Here is a 17,378-nt window from a genome sequence, read left to right on the forward strand (position 1 = left end):
CAGCCACCGCCTCAAGGGATGTCACGAGTGATAAATGTGTACACGCTACTCCTTGGTTAATAATAATGGCTACGCCACCGGATGACGCCACAGCATCATCTCGGTCCTTTCGGTATATGACGTAAGCACGTAAAAAATTTGTATTGGAGGATTTTAGGTGTGTTTCCTGTACACACAGCACTTGAGGTGAGTGTATAAAAGCTCTTGGACGTCGTCGAGGTTTTTAAGCAGGCCTCTGACGTTCCAATGTATAATTTGTGTTTCCATATTGGAAGTAAAGTAGAGCTGTGTGTATGTTAGGGAGTGACTTGTTTAAGCTGAAAGGTCGAGCTCAAGTAACAGGGCTATTATCAGGCCCTGTTATGAGCTTTTTAGTTTTCTTGGCGCGCTCCAGAGAGCCGCGCTGCTCTTTTGGCACAAGGGGTGCCGCCGTATCCATTGCCTCCTCTGAGGCACTGGATGCCCGCTCATGCGAGCTGGTTTTTCGAAGCTTGGGCCTCGCCTGGCGAGGTGAGGCCTTGAGAGCCGAGGACCCTGGAGTCTCTGGTCTCTGTTCAATAGAAGGCGGAGTAGACTCAACTACTGCCGCCTCGGGGGCAGGCGCCACAGCCAATGGCTCGCTCTGCGCAGGCCGAAGGAGTGGCGAGGGCTGGTGCGACACTTCCCCCTGGCGCGCCGCATCAGCATATGTGGGGCCATAAAATGGCGAGACTCTTTTTCTTGCTTCTTTGAATGTAATGTTTTCTTTTATCTTTAAAGTGATGATTTCTTTTTCTTTTTTCCAGAAAGAACAGGAACGTGAGTACGCGGCATGATTACTGCCACAGTTCACACAGTGTGCAGGTGCTTTGCAGTTGTCGGACGCATGGCCCACGACTCCACACAGAGCACAAGTTTTCCGGCCACGACAGCTTTGCGAGCCGTGGCCATATCTCTGACATTGGAAGCAACGGCGGGGGTTGGGAATATATGGCCTCACGGTTGTCCTTGTGTACCCAGTCTGAATGGTTTCCGGCAAATCGCTCGAAGCAAAGGTCAGTACTAAGTGTTTTATTGGGATTTCCTTTTGATCTCTTCTGATCTTAATACGCTGTACGTTTGTCACGTTCTGGCTCTGCCATCCTTCCAGAAGTTCAGCTTCGGTCAGGTCAAGCAAATCTACGTCCGATACGACCCCGCGAGATGAGTTCATGGACCTGTGTGGCGTAATACTGATGGGTGTGTCTCCAAACGTTGTGAGGGTGTTCAGTTTATCGAATTGGTCTTTGTCACGTATCTCAAGAAGTAGATCTCCGCTGGCCATTTTGGTAACCTTGTACCCGGCACCGAGAGTTTCGGTTAAGCACCTAGCCACTATGAAGGGGGATACAGTTCTGGCCTGCTTGTTAGTTTTATCGCAGTGTATAACGTGGAAATGAGGAAAGATTTGTCTTGGCCCGATAAAAAAATTTATATCTTCGGTGCGTACTCGCCTTGAGGAGGCACGATAACTAAGTAAAGGTAATGCTTCGTGCATGCTAATTGTATGTTGTTCAGCAGCGTTGGCGGCCACCCACCACGGAGCCCAACGAGGGGATGCTGCAAGTTTGCGGATGCTGAAAGCTTGCAGACGTCAGCCGTACAACTCTGCTATAGCCCAATGCGCCTAGGCCAAGGTAGGCTATTTGCAGAGGGTTAACCCTTGTTCCCGAGAAAATTGGAAGTAAGCAGAAGAAAGAAGTAGACAGGAAAGCTAAAAAAGTAAGAAAGACGAAGATATAGGGAGAGAGAGAGAGAGGAAAAGGCGACTGCCGATTTCCCCTGGGTGGGTCAGCCCAGGGGTGCCGTCTACGTGAAGCCGGGGCCAAAGGGGTGTGTTGCCTCTGCCGGGGGGGGCCTTAATGGTCCAATCACCCAGCGTCGGCTCAACCCCCAGGATCCCTTTTTCCCCGGACACGGCAAAGCCACGCACGGCTAGGCGTGGGAGGGAGTCGAAACTCCCCCGTTAGCTCGGGTGCGTGGTCATCATGAGTGGTCATCATCTGCTGTGGGAACTGGCTTGCCTGGGTTCTGTGCCTTGGGTGTGGTCGCTTCATCGTGTCTTCTGGGCCTAGTAAAGGTTGCCTTCACCGTTGCATCACAAGTGGTGGAGTGTGCTCTGCGATCTTCCGCCCTCTCCCAGCCCGCTCTACCTTCTGGAGGTGTCCGATAATATGCCTCAGGACGAGCCAACTGACGCTTCTGCTTCTACCTCCACGGCCCCGGCTACCGAGGCCTATCTATCGTGGATTATCACCACGATGGATAGGCGTGAGCCACCACGTGGGTGGCTCACGCACCAGCTTGAGCCACCCACGTTCGCCGGACTTTGAGGTGAAGATGTGGAGGATTGGTTGAACCAGTTCAATTGAGCGTGTTCCACTAACAACTGGGATGATCCTATTAAGCTTTGCCGGGCTTCTTTTTATCTGACAGGCGTAGCGAAAACATGGTTTTTCAATCATGAAATGGACATCACGGACTGGACACGTTTCAAGCAACAGCTTCGCCAAATTTTCGGCACCCCGGTGGTTCGTTCAGCTCTCACGAAGCAGACACTGGATGCGTGCAAGCAACAATGCGGTGAGTCTTACACCTTGTACATAGAGGATGTGCTTGCTCTCTGTCACCGTTTGAGCACGTCCATGTCTGAATCAGAGAGAGTTCGTCATCTATTGAAAGGGATCGGCCCGGTCGCGTTCAATGCCTTGGTCATACAAAACCCGACCACAGTCGCCGACGTTGTTGCCACGTGCCAACGGCTAGAAGAACTTGAGTCCCAACGGTTACTACTGGACAGCGCTGAAAACACCACCATGACTGATGCCTCATTGCGTGCTATGATACGGGCGATTATATGGGAAGAGCTGCAATCTTTCGGCCTCTCAATGACACCGAGTCCACCTCCCACCTTCAACACTCTTTTGCGCGACATTATCAAAGAGGAGTTGGCTCCATGACCGGGCCAGCGTATGTAGACTCTCCGGTACCTCAACTTCAGTCGATGTGCGCAGAAGTCCTCGCTGGTTCACCACTCATTGTACAACCGATGCCCGCACACTTGACGCCTGTCCCACTGGCTTTGATAACTCCAAGTACGCCTAGCCAGCCCTTTCACCCACCATGGCGGCCACCTCGTCCGATATGTTATTACTGCGGCTATCCGGGACACATTGCACGCCTCTGTCGGAAGCGTCAGCAGGACGAGCGCCATAAATTCGACCCCTACGGATGGGATGATGGGACAAGCGGGTCCGCTTTCCAACGTCGTCCTTATGATCTACCGCAACGTCGCTCACTGTCTCCAACTGCGACATCTGAGCCAACCCTTCTTACTGCTCTATTAGACGCCACTCATCATCACCTCTCTGCTGCTCCACGTCTCCATGGTGACCTGTCTCACGATTCACCAACCAACGCCCAGAAAACTAACTTCTGCAGCTTTTGGAGGAAAAGCTGCATCGAACGAAAAGACAAATTTCTCCAGTGCGTCCATATAATACGATATCCGTTTTAATAAAAGGTGTGTACGTGGACGTTTTAATAGACACTGGTGCTTGTTTGTCTATGATTGATTGTTCCTTGTGCTCACGTCTGCGAAAAGTCACCGCCACTTATGATCGACCTACACTGCTCGCTGCTCAAGGGGATGCCATTTGACCTGCCGCTATGTGCACCGCTCGCGTTTTCATAGCTGGCCTTTTTCATTTTGTGCAATTTGTCGTGTTGAGTTCGTGTGCCCACCAGCTTATATTAGGATGGGATTTTCTGTCTATAGCGAACGTTTCCATCTGCTGTCGAGAAAACGTTGTTCATATGATGGAAACTGACTATGCCCTTTATGCGGATGACAAGCCCGTTCGCTTGCTCACTGCGGAAGATACCGAGCTACCACCTGGTCATCAGCGAATAGTTACCATCACTTCTAACGTGATCGACTCTGGTGAAGTGTTTGTCCAACCATCTGCACGCTGTCTTGCAAGAGCTATAGCCCTTGCTTCAGGTATAGCGCGGTTCCACAGTGGCTCCGGACTTCTCTACGCTACAAACCAGACGTCTGAGAAAATTCTCATTCCTAAAGGCACCACAATGGCTTGCATCACCGAATCCCAACCTGTCTCTGTTGTCCCGCTTATGCCAGCGTGTTCTGACCTTCCTTCTATTGGACGTTCATCATGCGTTTATGTTCTTGCTGCGACTATTAGTCCTGAGCTGACCTCTTCACAGACAGATGAGTTGCTTGCCTTGCTACAAAAGCATGGGAGATTTTTTGATGCCCATTCCTCATCTCTGGGACAGACGTCCATTATCACGCATTGTATCCAGACCGATGGCAATTCCATCGTACGACGTCGACCATATTGCGTCTCTTCGTCCGAGCGCGAGGTCATTGAAGAAAATGTAGCCGATATGCTGCAACAAAACATTATATGTCTCTCCGCGAGTCCTTGGTCATCCCCTGTTGTTTTAGTAAGGAAAAAAGATGGCTCCGTGCGATTTTGCATGGACTACAGAGCACTTAATAAGATTACCCGCAAGGATGTTTACCCCAATGCCGAGCATAGTCGATGCTTTGGATTCACTGCAGGGTGCCGAGTACTTCTCAAGCCTAAACCTGCATTCTGGTTACTGGAAAATAGCCATGTACGAGGATGACAAAGAAAAGACAGCGTTTTCAACACCAGATGGGCTGTACGAATTCAATGTCATGCCATTCGGCCTTTGCAATGCTCCAGCAACATACGAGCGGATGATCTACACAGTTTTACGAGGCTTGAAATGAAAGACTTGCTTGTTCTATTTAGACGATATCGTTATTTTCTCGTCAACCTTGCCTAAGCACTTGCAATGACTGGACGAAGTTCTCACGTGCCTTGCAAACGCAGGCCTTCAGCTGAACACCAAGAAGTGCCGTTTTGCTAACAAGACAATTAAAATGTTAGGCCACATCGTAAGCAAGGATGGTATTCGTCCCGATCCAGACAAGATTTCCGCTGTCCAACACTTCCCGCGTACTGAAAAAGCCAAAGATTTGCGCAGTTTCCACGGCCTCGCTTCTTATTATCGCCGATTCATTCGAGACTTCGCCTCAATAGCTTCACCATTGCACAAGTTGCTCGGATCAGGTGTCACCTTTATGTGGTCTCCTGAATGTGAAGTGGCGTTTGCCCAACTGAACTGTGCACTCACATCCGAACCAGTCCTCTGTCATTTCGACGAAACCGTGCCTACGCTCCTGCATACAGACGCTAGTGGTCAAGGCTTTGGTGGAATTCTCCTACAGCGAGACAAATCTTCACGTGAAAAGGTCGTCACATGCGCGAGCCGTGCACTGATCCCTGCCGAAAAGAATTATACCATCACCGAACAGTAGTTCCTAGCGGTCGTATGGTCAATACAAATGTTTCGATCTCCACACCCGCCACTTTACTGTGGTTACGGACTATCACGCCTTGTGCTGGCTCTCGAAGATCAAGAACTTGCCCGGCCGCCTTGGTCCCGGGATTCTTCACTTACAAGAATACGACTTCACGATCACATACAAGTCGGGAAACAAGCATCAAGACGCCGACGCAATTTCGCATTGCCCGCTCTCTTCGGAGCCACTTAACAAACCCGCCACTGCCGCACTCGAGGAGCTTTCGGCCGTCTCTTCCCTACATGTTTCGCCATTAGCTACTGTGGACCCAACTTCTCCAAGCGAGTGTGGTTTGTTTTTATCCCGCCAATGTGCTGACCCTTACTGTCGGCGCATCATGGACTGACTTGACGGGACTTGCTGGCCCCCTAACGCCCGTCTTCGCCGACAGCTGACGCAATTCAAGCTCGACAACCACGTCCTGTAACGTCATATCTACCACCTTGATGGTGAACGCTGGGTGCCCGTTCCACCTCGCTCTCTTCGGGCTCCAGTCCTAAAGACATACCACGACGACATGTCTGCTGGACACATGGGCTTCCAGAAAACGTACAACCGCATAAGGTGTCACTACTACTGGCCGGGCTTGTTCGCCTGTGTCGCGAAGTACGTTGCCTCATGTGCCCTTTGTCAGCGTCGCAAGCTACCTACATCAACTCAAAGTGGACAATTACAACCGCTCCCGTGTCCACTGCAACCATTTGAGGTAGTTGGCGATGACCTGTGTGATCCGCTGCCTATGACTGTCACGAGCAATCGATAGATAGTTACAGCTGTCGACCCCCTGACCCGCTACGTCAAAACAGCTCCCGTGCCTTCTGCATCTGCTTCGGAAGTGGCTGACTTCATCCTTTGAGCAATAATCCTTTGTCACGGAGCTCCTTGTGTAATTCTGAGTGACCGTGGAAGAGTATTTCTTTCAGAACTCATCGAAGAAGAGCTCAAGGCATCCAGCACTACACACAAAACAAGCTCCAGTTATCATCCTCAGATGAACGGGCTGACTGAGCGCTTTCATCGCACACTGTCAGATATGATAGCCATGTATACCGAACCGGACCACAGAAACTGGGACACCATTTTGCCATTTGTCACTTTTGTCGATAATACCTCTGTACAGCTCACAACCGGTTAACTTGCCGTTCTACCTCGTCCACGGTCGCTTCCCCTCTTTTTTCCTTGATGTTTCATTCTTATCTGTGCCTGTGAAACGATGTTCATCCTCAAGTGAAAAATATGTGTCTCGTCTAATTCATAGCCGCCAGCTGGCTCACATCAACACTGAAGCCAAGCAACAGGATCGCAAGCTTGATTATGATGCCTCTCATCGTGCCGTGTCCTTCAGCGCTGGCAACGAAGTCCTCCTTTTTACACACATTCACACTCCTGGCCTGTGCGAGAAGTTTCAATCACGTTTCATTGGCCCCCTACACTGTATTGAAGCAAACGTCTCCTGTCAATTATCGCGTGGCACCCGTTCTTCCAACAGACCGCCGCTGCGGAGCAGCAGAAATAGTCCACGTATCCCGCATGAAGCCTTTCACACGGCATTCCTCTTTGCTTTAAACTGCGGCCAAAAGCTGTAGTCAGGATGACCGCTTTCACGTGGGGAAAAGTAGTGTAGGCATTCATTAAGCACATCTACTTTCTTCAGACATATTCATCATCATGAGTGGTCATCATCTTCATCTGCTGTGGGAACTTGGCTTGCCTGGGTTTTGTGCCTTGGGTGTGGTCGCTTCATCGTGTCTTGTGGGCCTAGTAAAAGTTGCCTTCACCGTTGCATCACAACACATATATCTTCGACTAAATGTTCACAATGTTTTATGTAACCACGGCAACAGGTCTGCTTGAGGAACCACAATGAAGGGGCCAGGATAGTCAGAAGCGCATTGTACATTTCAATGTTTTAGATTGCTGTACTACTTCCTGGAAAATGATGAACAGAATATATGTGTGATAAAGAGAAAAACAAAGGGACTGTAGTCTGCCTCAGGCATTGCTCAGAATCTCATGCTTTCTGTTTGGCATGAAATCATAATGCAGAGCATAACAATAAGTCATTGCAAATGCTACTATCCCTTCGTTGGAAAACCTTACCAACAAATCTTTAGCATCAATGATGCACCTGGCATCTCCAATGACTCCATTAAGCCTCTTCTTTGGAGATAAGTTAGTTTTGAGATGTATTCGTCTGAGAAACCACTAGCGCTTCGTTAGGCTTGGATCCTTCTCAGTGTAATTCTTGCAGAGTGGGTTAGATAGGGATGGATCTTGGTTCACAATTACGGAACAGCACCACAAAATAAGGTAAAATCACAAAGGAACACATGAAACACAGGCACCAAACCCTCAATTAATTTTAGAATAACAATCAGCTGAGTATTTGGTAGGTGTTCATTTTAAGAGTCAGGCCATCCAAACTGGAACACAGGAACTTAGACACAACGCATGAACAGCACCACAAAACAAGATAAAATCACAAAGGAACTCGTGAAACACAGGCACCAAACCCTCAATTGATTTTGGAATAACAATCAGCTGAGTATTTGATAGGTGTTCATTTTAAGAGTCAGGCCGTCCAAACTGGAACACAGGAACTTAGACACAACGCATGAACAGCACCACAAAACAAGATAAAATCACAAAGGAACTCGTGAAACACAGGCACCAAACCCTCAATTGATTTTGGAATAACAATCAGCTGAGTATTTGATAGGTGTTCATTTTAAGAGTCAGGCCGTCCAAACTGGAACACAGGAACTTAGACACAACGCATGAACAGCACCACAAAATAAGATAAAATCACAAAGGAACTCGTGAAACACAGGCACCAAACCCTCAATTGATTTTGGAATAACAATCAGCTGAGTATTTGATAGGTGTTCATTTTAAGAGTCAGGCCGTCCAAACTGGAACACAGGAACTTAGACACAACGCATGAACAGCACCACAAAATAAGATAAAATCACAAAGGAACTCGTGAAACACAGGCACCAAACCCTCAATTGATTTTGGAATAACAATCAGCTGAGTATTTGATAGGTGTTCATTTTAAGAGTCAGGCCGTCCAAACTGGAACACAGGAAAGACAAAACGCATGGACAGCACCACAAAATAAGATAAAATCGCAAAGGAACTCATGAAACACAGGCACCAAACCCTCAATTAATTTTAGAATAACAATCAGCTGAGTATTTGGTAGGTGTTCATTTTAAGAGTCAGGCCGTCCAAACTGGAAGACAGGAACTTAGACACAACGCATCAACTTATTTGTGCATTCCCGTGCACAGATATGTTCGTGGCTTATTATGATGCCTTCAAACATTGATAGCTCTGCTTAAACGAGGTTCATAGACACACAGCTGACTTTGGGGCTTGTGCTACTTCATGATTTTGTCTTACTTTCTGGCATCATTTTTCAATTATGAATCCTCACCAGCAAGCCCAATCGCTAACCTTGGATCGTGCCAGTGCTAATTTGTGCAATTGAATTACGTACTACAGGTGTCTGCAAGAGGAAACAATAGGAATACAAGGCCTGCCACGCAAGTTCGTGTGCCATAATTATGCCTTCAACACATATTCTCTTTGATTTCACTAACTTCTTTTGCTTCATTTTCATGTGTCAATGAACTAATGCCCACGTCCAAATTTACACGTAGTTAACACACATGTAGGGCAACAAACCACACCCTCTTTTTTTTCCTACCTAATTTCGTTACATTTCCTCCCCTTATAGATGACCTTACAGTCAACAGCCTTTTTTCTTCTTTGCCATCGTCCTTGAAAGGAAAGGTGCAAATTTAGACACGACAAAAGAGGGACAACAACCTATAGACTTGTGCCACTACCGACTGATTTACTGGCCTTCACATCTGAGCCTATATATTCCACGTGACATATCTTACATGCACAGGACAGCAGCCACGGCAAAGAAGCATGAGTATAGAGATAACGGAAAGACATTACCATTTTGGAAATACATTCATCAAGCAATGCATGCATAAGTCGCCTTGTCGTCTCAGTTTCATGGTGTCTAAATATACGCCTTTTCTTTCAAGATGCTTCCACTAGCCCCTCAAGAGTCACTGCTTCTATTACCCCCTCCCCCCCTCATCGCACCTTATCTAATTTATTCTAACCTACCTAGCTCTCTTTGACTTCTTGTCCGCGTATCTCGTTTCCTTAAGGACCCTGTGCCTAGGTCAATCACTCAGAGTGGGTGTACCTGCTTATTAAAAAGCGACTCTCAATCCAGTCGGGCGGGTGTCAAAGGTTACACAACCTACAAACTGTGCTCTGTAATATGTACCTGTAGTTTGCACGCGCCGAGGGAGCACCGCCCTCGAGCTCCTCGCGGTTGATCTGGTCGACGAGCTCGTTGATGCCCTGCGTGGCGTCCTGTACCTCGGCCAGGTCAGAAATCTCTCCGGGCAGCAGGTCGTCGTCCTCGTCGTCTCCCTCCTGGTAGATCTCGCTGTACGAGGCCGTCATCGCGTCCGGCATGTCGTCCGACGTGGGCGTGTCGTCGTCGATCGACGGTGACACCGACGGGCTCGGCGCCTCATCGCCGCTCGTCGCACCGTTGGCGTCCGCCTCTTCGGCACGCCGAAGCTTGGACGCGCAGTTGTCGAGGTTCTCCAAGTTCGGAGGCCGGTTCTCGACGCTCATGGTGGATGACCGATACGGCCGCCGTTGCCGTACGTAGCGCGGATACCAGCTAAGAGCACTGCGTACTGCGAGCAACTGTCATTCGCAACAGAATCGCGCACTCGTCTGCACAGAGTGGGGGGCGTCCTCACGAAACCGTTTGACACATTTGGGTTGCTTCCTAAAGAACAGTTCTTGCTCTGCAGCTCACGAAGCAGATAGCTGAGCGAGTAAACTTACAACCTCCTTGACTTAACTGCTGGGCTACAAGAGCGCTTCCACATCCGCGCGCTCTAACATGGAGCCGGTCAGCTGCGGGGTTAGGCAGGAGTTCCGGAGTTTCGTGAGGCGACTGGGAAGCTCGGATGAACACTTCACGCGGAGCACTTGCATGCATTTTGAGACCGATGGGACTCCGGTGAAACTAGTGCCGAGTTATCCCTAGAATAATCCCTTAAAATCCCTGCTGCCCCTGCTTTGGCGAGCGTTGCCCACTGCCGTCGGCGTTGTGCATCATTAGGGATCAGCTGACCATGTCGTCTGCTCAAAGTTAAACTACAGCAGGTTTTCACGCTCACTTTAATCCAAGTGCCAGCTTAAATAATCTGCACGCCATTAAAATAATCTGAGCGCCAAGCTTTTTAATTCATGTACCAAACATTCAATCCAAATGCCAACTCAATTAGGCCGCGTGCCAGTGAATTTAATCCGAGTGCCGCTGTGTTTAATCCAATTGCCAATGAGTAATTCAGGTGCCAGTCAGTTTAATCCATGTACAGAAATCAGAATAAAGGGCGTAAAAACGGCAGTGCAATTTAAATTTAGTTCATACAATATAAAAGACAATAGTCGGAAAGTTGAATAAATCATTATTATTGGTATTCACCGCTAGTATTCGTGACAAAAAAAATTACTGCCGTGGTTCGCTTGAGCCGTGTTTGGAGTGCTTATACTTTGCTATGTACAAGTTTGTAGATGAGTGCTTGGCCCGGGTGGAGTCATTTTAACGGCAACGAAAGAAAAAGCAGTTACATGTTAAAGAATATTTTGTGTTCATCACTATAAAGTTCAAAATTGGATTTATAGCAATACATGACCGGGACAGGTCATGTAATGCAAAGGACAGACTACAGTCATTTGAGAGCCGGAATGCATACCAAGTTATGGAAAACCTGGCCGTGGGCAGTGATGAGTCAAAAACACGTACATGCTAAACAAATTAGGGAGCCCTCACAGCTGCAGAGCGAATTAAAGATAATTTGAAAAGGTTTTTATCCTGCAGTGCACATTAGACGTAAACTCGTGATACTGATGTGGAAAACGGAAGTGATATTTTACATTCGTATTAGTTGTTATCTTTTTATTTAAATAAAATTATGTGTATCCGATGAACGCGTGTTTCAAGCAAACACGCTTCAGCAACACTAGCGTCATCTTTTACATGAAAACAGGAGCATCTCCTTTGATGCTTTTATAAAAAACTTAATTTCACATGAACCCAAATAAATTTAAGTTCAATTTTAAATTGTTATTTCTGATTTCAAGAACGAATGAATATAATCTGTCGGTCTGCGTTGTTCTCACTGGGCTGGGCACACGACGGCGAATGCCTCAACAAATAAGTTGCCAAATGCCGTCTGCTGAGCAGACTACACGAATCTAAGCACATGCGAAGGTGTACACGGCTAGCCAGAATAATACAGTAGCGATGAAGCATACACTAACATGGACTCAAGAGCAAATACATTTAGTGCCCATAAATGCAATTAATACACACTTTTTTATTTTGAAGCTATGACACCAAAACGTTAGGGGGAAAAGCACTGCGCACTTCATTTAATGAGCACTAGCATGTATAGGCGAGGGAAAAGTTCTCCCTGTGACTTCATGTTTACATTATTCTGATATTTACACTTAATAAAACGGCAAACTATGCGTTTTTAGTGCATGGATTGAACTGACTGTCACCTGAATTAATGTCATTGGCAATTAGATTAAACACGGTGGCACTTGGATTAAACTCAGTGGCACGCGGCCTCATTGAGTTGGCACTTGGATTAAATATGTTGGCACTTGGACTAAATGTTTGGCAGATGGAGTAAATGTTTGGCACATGGATTAAATAGCTCGGCGCTCAGATTTTTTCAATGGCGTGCAGACTAAAGTGAGCGAGAAAACCTGTAGTGTTGCGCACTAAGAACTAAATCTTTAACAAGGCCAGGGAAGCCTTGGAGGAGCTGCGTCTAAAATCTCACATATGACAAAAATAATGAAACATCAAATGGAACTTCAGAAAACCAAGTGAATCGTGGTGAAGGGTTATCTCATGTTTCTGTGGGCGAATTAATTAGCACCCTAATTAGCAAGTCCAGCTGCATGGCAAAAGTATTCACAAACAGCGTCATACAATTTCACCAAGTCAAAACGTATGAAATGCAGTTATGAAGCATGGAAACTTGGGCAAGTTGGTAGGGCGTAACTGAATATACGAAGAGCGCAACTTAAAAGTAGTTGGAGTAACTATGGAAGCAAAGTTATCTATCCTTGTTTTTTCGCTTCCTTAGTTACACTGTAACTACCTTTAAGTTGCGCTGTTCGTATATTCAGCATGAAATTTGCAACGAGTGGGTGGTTTAAAGGCATACCCAAAACGAAGTGCTCAGGCCAGTTTCATATAAAAACGTATGAAGCTCTATACGGCTCGGGCATAATTGATTATGATCAGCAGCAACAGCTTTAACAGAGTTGGCGATTGTGCACGTGCGTGTGTTCCCTAGGCTTAAGGACACACAGAAGTCATAAAGTCATAGGTATTTCTGCACACATTGGGTGCTACGTGTCGATTAAAAGAAAAGGTTGTAGAAGGCAGTTTCCTAATAATATAGCTTAATTATATGGTAGTAGGCACTTTTCCACTGTACTTGCAGTATAGGCATTCTTATATAGTTCAAAAGGGCCAATTTACAAACTCACAGACATTCCTTTCCTTGTAGAACAACTGAGGCGTCCACTGAGGAGCGGAGCCAGGCTGCTAGCGATTGAGGAGATATGCGCGAATGGTGCCTGATTGTGCTGCTGCATTCTTGTCTTCCAAGGTGAAGTTCAAGAGTCTCCTCAATTAAACTAATTCTTTGGTGGGGGGTTGTAACTTTATGATAAACCTCAAGTATACAGCTGCATTTTAATATGCTCTTTTATTAGGGTCACTTGATGCCCATGGCGACTATTGAATAAAAATACTGATCAGTGAGAAAGACAGCAGTACTCTCTAATTTAACATCTTCATGCTTATTTTTGATGGAATGCATCCTCAAAAACAATTAGTTCTAATCATTATTGAGTGCACCTTTTTGGAAACAATAAAACAGCACTTTTTTTTTGTCCAAATAATGGTTTGCCCTATCTAAGCCTCCAATCAATAAATACTGACGACATAATCATATAGGATCTCCTTCCCGACGACAGCTACTGTAGTTAACTGTTCACTGCATTCGTGGCAAATTTCCCTGACTTTCTATTACACAGCACCAAAACAACAACATTACAACATTGTTTCCATGGCTGCGTATTCTTTCATCACCACACATCGCTACATTTCTTGGTGCACGCAACATTAGCAGCCATTCCGAGTAGGACAATCAAATTTCAGAACTCACAATTGGCACTGCACAAGGCCGAATGGAACTCAAACATTGCTAAGATAAGAATACGACACACGTCGCTTGGCACTGCTGCAACGCTCACAGAAAGTAAAAAAAAAACTGAATTTATCTCAGCGTGGTACTTTTTATGGTGCATGAAAAGTATGCAGTGTTTTCTTTTGTTTTTTCATGCATATAACGATGTACCGCTTCGATGCCCAGTAAAGAAAATCATGCCTAGTTATTCTTGTTGTGGGATAAGCGTGTTATCCAGGACACCATGGTTTTAGTTGCACACTGAAACACTTTATTCTTAGTACTATACCTGGTTACTTTATCATCTTTAAAAATTACACGAATAATAAATTGAATTTCACCCAAAGTAATGGCCAGTAGCCCCAAGAATAGCAAAAAGATAATCAAAAAAATATCTGAGCACATACAAAAACCTACTCAAGATGAGCTGTAACCCTACGCTTATGGCTGAAGGAAGCTCCTCATAAGAGTGTTCACTGACAGTTATATAAGCAGTGCGGGTGCCACTTGGACCACGAGGGCAGCTAACCCCGAGTGGCCATACAGAACAAAGAAGGCAGGAAAGGGATGCAGTGTGAAACAATCTTTTATTGGTGACTTCAGATTTAGGTGGACATGTGCTCTTCCAATGCCTGGCTCATCCACTGAGGGGCAACGGAGCTGATCTTTTCGATGATGTTGTTCACTTGGAAGCACAGGCCCTGGATTTGCTGGTTCCAGGACGGTAGCACCTCGCGGCCTGTAATGTGGCATGCCGCAGGTCAGGGGTATCGGCACTCAATAATACTCTACACTACCAAAGAAAAGAAAAACACCCAAGTGTATACTTTTTGTGAGCATATTCAACAGATGTCTGCACGCTGGACGAGATCACAGGCCCTGAACATTTTCTGAGGCACAGTGTTACAGCATAAGCTGTTATGAGTGCAAATAAACAGCCGATCTTAATGTTGTCCATCACAGCTACTGCTTACCCTACATTAAGAAAAACAAACCAGGGATTGTGCAGGGCATGAAACCAGGCACTTTTATTCATTCTTATTTATTTATTATTTATTTATTTATTTTCAACACGATGTTGTGGGAGTTGAGGTTCTACCACACAGCCATGCCAGTGCTGAAGCTTCTTCGCTAAAAGGCCCTATGCAGGCACCAAGACCGGTGAAGAATAACGTCAACAGATTGTGTGGCAGATGAGTAAAATAAGCATCACAATGCGAACAGCGTAATGAGTGGTGGGTTCAAAGCTTCAGTCACAAAACGAGCACTTAATTTAGAGCGTAACATTATTTACAGAAAATTCCTGTGCCCAAAAAGCGGTTAAATTAACATACGTCGCTGAATTCAAATGACGGCATGAAATTTCGGCGATGGCAGCGTGTTGCAACAGAGGAAATGAAACACGCGCAACAAAAACACGAGCATCAAAAGACGCCATAAGCGTGCCTCCTCTTCCCTGGAAATGGCTGCCGTTGATGAGCAGTTCCAGATCAAACGCCGGGTGATGTCCAGAACCATCATGAAACGAAGCATGATGCAATGCCGGGCAATGCCACGATCAGTGGAACCGACAAGAAGAATCTTGCCCTTTCCCTAGCTTTAACTGTGCTATGCACCGACAAATCATGTGGAATTTTTGTGGAACCAGTGGCGTGTGGATATAAACAGGTGGTGATGAGTGTTGAGCAGTGAGTGAGTCAGTGAATGAACAATGAAATCCTAAGGTTGTAGCGCAGCTCTGAGCATGAAGAAAAGAAGCCAGCGAAGAAGGGAAACACAAACGACAGGATGAGCATAGTATTTCCCGTCTTCACTGCCTTTTTTTTTTTTCACGCTCAAACAGAGCCGTGCTATAACATTACGATTTCTTCATACGCCAACTCGCCCAGTCTACAGCACTTGTCGAATGAACAATGGTGATGTTGGCAAAATTTTGTTGTTTGATGTGTGATCAGTCGAACTGGAAGAACTGACGCTATCGGAGCTGTGGAAGTTTTGAAGAGTGCTTCCTGGAAGAGAAACAATAGAGTATATTGACTAAGGGAAACAACGACCATCGGCGCTGGAGTTTGCGTCCTTCCTGGAAGAGAAACATTCAATATGTGTTCAAAAAATTGTGGACTGGATAGATACATTTGGTGAATATTCAAGACTAAGTATTCTCAAATATAGTTTGTGATACATAAGACCGCATTTGTGGTGCGAGTTGTTTGTTCGTCCTTATTGCTTTGAAGACCATCTGAGTTTACTACAATTGGCATTGGTTCGGGTTGCTCAATAGTGAACTTTAGGTTTGAAGCGAATAGTGATTTTGATCCAATATCGAATCAAATTTAAATAGCTTTATATCACACGTTGTAGAAGAAAATGGGCATCATTATCATAACCTAACCTGCACAACATACTATATTTATTCAAATCTAGGCTGATAGGTTTTTTCTTTTTTTTTTGCAGATTTTGTTGCATCAAACTCCAGGGTCGGCTTAGATTCGAGGATTTTGAAAAACGTGCCATTTTTCATTGATAAAAGTGGTGCACCACCTAGACGATATTATAGCCGTTCATAGCCAAGCCAACACATACACACGTGAAGCTGCGATTTCGAGCTCAATGGCACCAAACAGGCGGTGTCATTATAGAGCCGTTTATGAAAGGAAAGTTGTCCGAGCCGTGGAGTCATCCAGCGTTCAAGCAGGGCCGAAAAAATGTGCATCACTGGAGGCGCTGCAGTGTGGGACAAAACCCCGGGAACTTTGATTGTGCACTCTTTTAAGAAGCGCGGCATATCCAATGCCCTTGATGCCACAGAGAATTATGCGCTACTTCAAGACTGCGACAAAGAAGTCAGCGATGAGACAAGAAGCGACGGCGACTCGGAATGGGCGTGCGATCGGCAAGCACAGCATTTTCACGATACAAATAACTAGAAGCAGCGTGAAAATAACGATGACTAACACACACAACGAACTAGCGGCTGTATTTTTCCAGAGTTATCTTCATCATGAAGCAACTGTTTTGTTTCATCTTCATGTTCAATAAATGTTTTCTCTTCGTGAAAACTGTCTTTGCCACCCCCCCCCCCCCCCCTCGGGACTTCCGACCTTTGGGGGTTAGCTTGGAACCATGGTTAGCCTAGATTCGGGTAATACGATATATATATTTAAATTGAAACGAGCCTTTAGCAAATATCGTTTTGTTAGTTCAAAAGAAGTGGAAACAATTTAAATAGTAGCAGAATTTGACTTTTGGGAGGATGCAAATGATAACTTGTAAAAGGTGTTACGCTTTAATGTCGTGACAAATGCTGTCATTGGTTTTGATTTAGCTGACATAGGAACTTGCCAGTATCCTTTGGATAAATCAAACTTCAAAAAAATAATTTTTTCATCCATTTTCACAAACAACAAACCGGTTCAAGGAATCAACTCTACGTCGACTTCCAGCGCATCATTTACTTTGCGAAAATTGATGCACAGGCGGTATGCGTTGTTCGGTTTCTTCGCTACAATAAATGAAGAACTGTACAGGGACGTTGACCTTTCGATGACTCCGAGGCATAACATTTCTTCCGTTTATTTTTCTATAGTATCCCTCAGTGCAAAAGGCATAGA

At 45.9% G+C, this 17,378-nt stretch overlaps 2 protein-coding genes and 1 pseudogene across 4 annotated transcripts in view; 1 reads left to right on the forward strand and 2 right to left on the reverse strand.

Moving 5' to 3' along the window:
• BORCS6 (BLOC-1 related complex subunit 6) overlaps positions 1-10,412 on the reverse strand; it is a 44,832-nt gene extending 34,420 nt beyond the window's left edge. For both annotated transcript variants that reach the window (XM_037414999.2, XM_075874326.1), the window contains exon 1: positions 9,753-10,412. In XM_037414999.2, coding sequence (XP_037270896.1) covers positions 9,753-10,111 — 359 coding nt within the window. In that variant the 5' untranslated portion in view covers positions 10,112-10,412. The remainder of the gene's footprint in view (positions 1-9,752) is intronic.
• Positions 1-17,378, forward strand: part of LOC119163075 (uncharacterized) — a 392,637-nt pseudogene that overhangs the window by 103,058 nt on the left and 272,201 nt on the right.
• Positions 14,336-17,378, reverse strand: part of CSN4 (COP9 signalosome subunit 4) — a 99,490-nt gene continuing 96,447 nt past the window's right edge. For both annotated transcript variants that reach the window (XM_037415000.2, XM_075874325.1), the window contains exon 11: positions 14,336-14,506. In XM_037415000.2, the coding sequence (XP_037270897.1) occupies positions 14,373-14,506 (134 nt within the window). In that variant the 3' untranslated portion in view covers positions 14,336-14,372. The remainder of the gene's footprint in view (positions 14,507-17,378) is intronic.

This window comes from Rhipicephalus microplus, chromosome 9, assembly GCF_043290135.1.
Source record: "Rhipicephalus microplus isolate Deutch F79 chromosome 9, USDA_Rmic, whole genome shotgun sequence".
NCBI lineage: Eukaryota > Metazoa > Arthropoda > Arachnida > Ixodida > Ixodidae > Rhipicephalus > Rhipicephalus microplus.